At 32.5% G+C, this 5,153-nt stretch overlaps 1 protein-coding gene across 1 annotated transcript; it reads left to right on the forward strand.

Annotated features, from left to right (window-relative positions):
• The first annotated feature begins 3,976 nt into the window (after nucleotides 1–3,976).
• LOC146722184 (uncharacterized) lies at nucleotides 3,977–4,516 on the forward strand. Its single transcript, XM_085485267.1, has one exon. The coding sequence runs from the start codon at nucleotides 3,977–3,979 to the stop codon at nucleotides 4,514–4,516; it is 540 nt and encodes a 179-aa protein (XP_085341393.1).
• The last annotated feature ends 637 nt before the right edge of the window (nucleotides 4,517–5,153 follow it).

The following is a 5,153-nucleotide window of genomic DNA, read 5'->3' on the forward strand; positions in this document are numbered from 1 at the left end:
AAACATTTGTTTTTCTCTTATAAAAAAAGTTAACATTACTTTTCTTTTAACTTCTTTAAAATTATTTAACATTATATAAATAAATAAATATGTCCAAAATATTGCTTTTTATAAGACATTTCAATAAATGTTTCTAATCGTAAGTATAAAATGATAATATTTTGTATATACCATTTCTGCAGCAACACATTTGTTTGTTAATTGATTATCAATTCTCTGTAATTGTTCTACGGTATCTGCTGGCAAATCGAAATCATAATTCAGAATAATATTTTTATCGGCTCTCAATATAAGAATATAAGTATGCTGCCTTCTAAGCCGGGCAATAGAGCCAAGGGAAACAAAACGAAAAATTAATTATCCCGCTTCAGCGACTTTTCGGACCTATATTTTTCTCGCTTATTTCTCCATATGTAAGTTTCGAAATAATTTATATGTGGAACTTTGGGATCTCAAATTGAGATACAGTTCCGTTTAATTAATTTTCGTTTCGTTTCCGAAATCAGAATGTTCATTTTTTTAAATCCCGTTCTTTCCTCATTTTTTTTTCTTTATGTGATTATCCAACTTTATTAAACGTTTTCCATCAATTGTTGTAAAGATTTACCGAATACATGCCATTTAGTTTCATCATGATAATTACAAATTATGATAAATCTGCAAAAATATTTGACACAGATTATTGTATATCTACTCATTGTCAGATTATATAAATATTTACGAATTATATACCATTGGTAAATATATGTTACAGTGATAGAAATAAAAAAAAGTTAAAACTTTAATAATAATATATATATATATAGGTCAGCTTTTACAAAAATTTAAAATTAATAACAGATATATTTTACCTACATCAATCTCAGCAGTACAAGTATCGGATGTAGATATTGTATCTGAATTGTTGTGGAACAAGGTCATCTTATTTGCTGTTCGATGTTCTTGTGAACTTATAGATTTACTATATGTAACTGCAGACTGTTTAGACTGAATATAATTATTTTTTTCATTACTTATTTGTATCGGAGGCTTAGTTATGTTCTTATAATTTTTTATCAGTGTTTTTTTTATTTCATAAGTCTTTTGCTTTTATTTAAATCGTTTGATATATAGAAGCTTCATCTAAATCATTGCTTGTGTCAGTTCTATATGAATTATCAGAAGAACTTGAAATTTTTTTTAATCGATTCATTTTCTCTATCACCTGTATTAATGGTGGTCTTTATGTTCACCGATTTTGCTCTTATTTATTGTTAAATAAAGCTTTTGGTGTATTAGGAAATTATCTAACTCTAAATCATTGACGAGTTTTAATTTATTGATGCTTGTGTCGCTTGTATCAGAATTATCAGGAGATGAACCTGTAATTTTTTTTGGCTCGTTGATATCTCGATTTTTTGAGGTATTTCCATCATCACCATCTATATCGGATCATTGTTCAGCTAATTTAAGTTTGTCTATAGCTTTATCATATGTATCTAAAACGTATAAAATTTTTGAATATTAAAAATTAGATTTTTGTTTTATATATTTTATAACTCAAATATCACGTCAACTTTCAAACTTTTACTCTATCTACTGTATACATACCATATCTATTATCACTTTTCACTTTATATAATTTGATAAGCTAAAATAAAATACATTTTTTATATTACTAACCGCTGCTACCAAAAATACGGATTATTTTATATAATTGCCCAATCATCAGAAGGAATATTCTTTTCATAATTGCTTTATTTAATCTTAATGTGACGGTATATGATGGCCATTTACCTTGCCTTATTAGTTTCAGTTAACCATTCAGAGGACAATTTGTAAACCATCTTCGAACTCCACAATATTATACGCCAGAATAACTGTAAATAAAAATTGATCAGCATTGAAATATAAATAAATCTATGATGTAAATAATATGATAAAAGGTGACGATAATATAATAATATAATTAATATATAGCATAATATTTGCAAATTTTATATTAGAGTATTATAATTACGTTTAATTATTTAATTACAAATGCAAATTAATATTAAACATGTATTATTCAGTTGTGTGTAACCATCGGAAATATAATATAATTTTTTTTATAAGGCATTTTCAACATTTTTGCTCTAATTTTATCAAACTCCATGTCTGAAGATGAGAATATTCAGACATGATACCAATATTTAAAGTTAATGACGAAATAGGCTGTGTATATAAATCTTCCACTAACACAAGTACTTTGCCAATAGCATACATTTTATTGTCATTAGATTTAATGAAATTTAAAAATTGACATTATTTGTCCATTTTCAAAAGAAATGCAATTATTTTTTGGATCATCACAGTTAATATAATAATTGATTATTGAAAAAATTTTATATTGTTGTACAGAATGAAAGCTTTCGTAATAGGACCATCACAATGAGAGCGTGTAAAACACTTTTTTTCCATAGCGTATGCATTTGAATATATTTTGATGTTTCATTATTATGTATTGTCTCAATTTCTGCAATATTCTTGTTAATTGCTGTAATGGTTGGTTGTTTACGAATTAATTTCTTAACTTTAGAATATAATTCTCAAATTTAAATGCACTAAATTTATCCAGAGCCATCAAATTGTTTTACGTCTGCAGCAAGATGTAATAAATTATGAATATTATGTGAAATATATTAGAACCGTAGATAACTTGAAATGATTTTACAAAATTGTTTAATAAATTTTCTGCATATTCTATAATAGAAGTGACTTTAAACCTTTTTTTGTCCCCCCTTTTGGACCCCTATTGTGGCTTATTGGGGATGTCACTGTGTTTTTTTTTTGCTTATGGGGGAAATTAACTTTTTAAATAAAAATAAAAAAAATCCCAAACCACAAAAAAGGGTAAAGGTCGTTAATGGGGCAAAAAAAGAAGTTTTATTTAAATATATAGAAGTTTAACCTAATTGCTTTATTTTTTTTAAAAAAAGAAAATTTTTAAAAAAATTTTTAATTTTCTTTTTTCGAAAAAATTTTAAAAATTATAAACAAAACCCAATTTTTAACATTTTTTAATATAAAAAATAAAAAAATTTTTCTTGGTTTTTCGAAGAAAAAACGATTGTCCGATTTTCGAGGCGAAGAAGATAACAGTTAGATTGCACGTACGACGGCGAGCGACAGCAACACCTCGTGCGACGGGATGCTTGTGTTGAATAAAGACACGAAGAACACAATCAGGCTAGCAGCAACATCATTCGCTAATATCAAATCAACCACGAAGAAGAGACTCACCTCGTCAAACGTTGCGTTTTTACAATCTTTGGGATTTGCGGTGGCGTGCCATTTGAACATGACTGAGATTCTCAACATCGAGGAAGAGCCAGTCTTTGACGATCGCATCGTCAAGATTGAGACTCACACATACAACCCGTTTTGCCAACACAACATTTGGACACAACGATGAGATAAGAATACCCATACAATAACAGGATTTGTATACATTGCCGTACGAGAGTTTCTTATATATCGAGGGAGAACTAAAGATAAACTATCCAATTGAAGGATCCAATGTGAACTGGGAAATAATTGTGTCGCATTCATGTTTGAAATTCGCTATGAGCTCGATGGTGTGGAGATTGATCGCAACAGAAATGTAGGAATAATAAGTTTGCTCAAAAACTATGTAACGATATCATTCGATAGAAGCATGGTTATGAGTAACGCTGGCTGGAGTGATCCGATTTTTTGCGAGTGGACACTTCAATTTCTGCGTACCGCTCTACATGTTGCTGGGATTTTGTGATGACTACAAACGAGTAGTGATTAATGCGCGTCATGAGTTGATCTTAATACGATCGCGCAACGACAATAATTGCCTGTATGGAGATTCTGCACTGGAGCCTGTGATCAACATATTCAAGATACAATGGCGAATGCCACACGTGTTGTTGAGCGAGATTAAGAAGCTGTCGCTGCGCGCGCTCTGGAAAGCGGACGTTACCTCAGCATGGGTTTCCGCTCGTGGGATCTATACAAATTTCCGCTATTGCAGCGTACGACCAAGCATTCGTGGGCCATTAAGACCGCGACTCAACTGGAGAAGTCGCAATATGTAATTTTTGCTCTGCAGACAGGGCGTAAAAATGTCATGTCCGAGGATATCAGTCGATTCGACGACTGTAAATTAACTAACGTAAAACTCTTTCTGAACTCGGAAAGTTATCCGTACGACGACATGAATCTGGATTTTGATAAAAACAGATGGTCAATTCTGTACGACACTTACACACGTTTCTGCAAGAACTATTACGGATACGAATACCTCGAGCCCAATCTCACCATCACACGATTTTTACAAAACGGTCCGTTTGTGATTATCGATTGTTCTCGACAAAACGAATCGATCAAGAGCGCAACGGTGGATGTGAGATTGGAATTTGAGTGTAAGGAAAACGTGCCTAATAATACCACTGCGTACTGCCTCATTATACACGATTGTGTGATCCAGTACAACCCGTTGACCAACGTTGTGCGCAAAATCACCTAAAAAATGTTTACACAAATACGCGTGTGAAAGAGGGGGAGAAGGATACATAATCAAGATGATGTGAGATGTCTGAAGAGTATCGTAATACCTCTCGACTGACTCACATTGAAGAGATCATGTCCGCACCAACGTTTGTCGACCTGCAAGGATTTATCCTAAACAAACGATTTATCGTAAAGGAAGCGGCAATCCTGAGAAGAGGATATATCCTGTCGCACTATTTCTTCGCATGCCCTGTGCCATGGAGCGTGCTCATAAAGTCGGAAAGGCGTCAGGCCTCGTGCTACTCAACATCATCACAGCTTACAATGGGAGGATGGAAATGTTCCATACGGCATGGCTCAGTGCTTGATTACGGCAGCTATCGTTGGCATAAATGAGCAAGAAGACGATGAAGAGTCCTCTCTCGTGTATGTAAAAGGACTCGAAAAGCGAGAATGGCTGGCCGAAATAATGGACGATGCGAGCAGCGGTTTCACCATTGAGACCTTGGATGCCATATATGAAGATGTACCTGCATTGAATAAGTTAGATCCCACATATACTCTACGGTGTAATAAACATGTAAAAAATTGCGCGTTACAAAAATGTATTTAAATTATTTAATTGGTGGTCGGCCGCAAAATCCAGGCTTGGA

The sequence above is a fragment of the Nylanderia fulva genome, unplaced genomic scaffold, assembly GCF_048542155.1.
Source record: "Nylanderia fulva isolate GAGA-0341 unplaced genomic scaffold, ASM4854215v1 Scaffold355, whole genome shotgun sequence".
Classification (NCBI taxonomy): domain Eukaryota; kingdom Metazoa; phylum Arthropoda; class Insecta; order Hymenoptera; family Formicidae; genus Nylanderia; species Nylanderia fulva.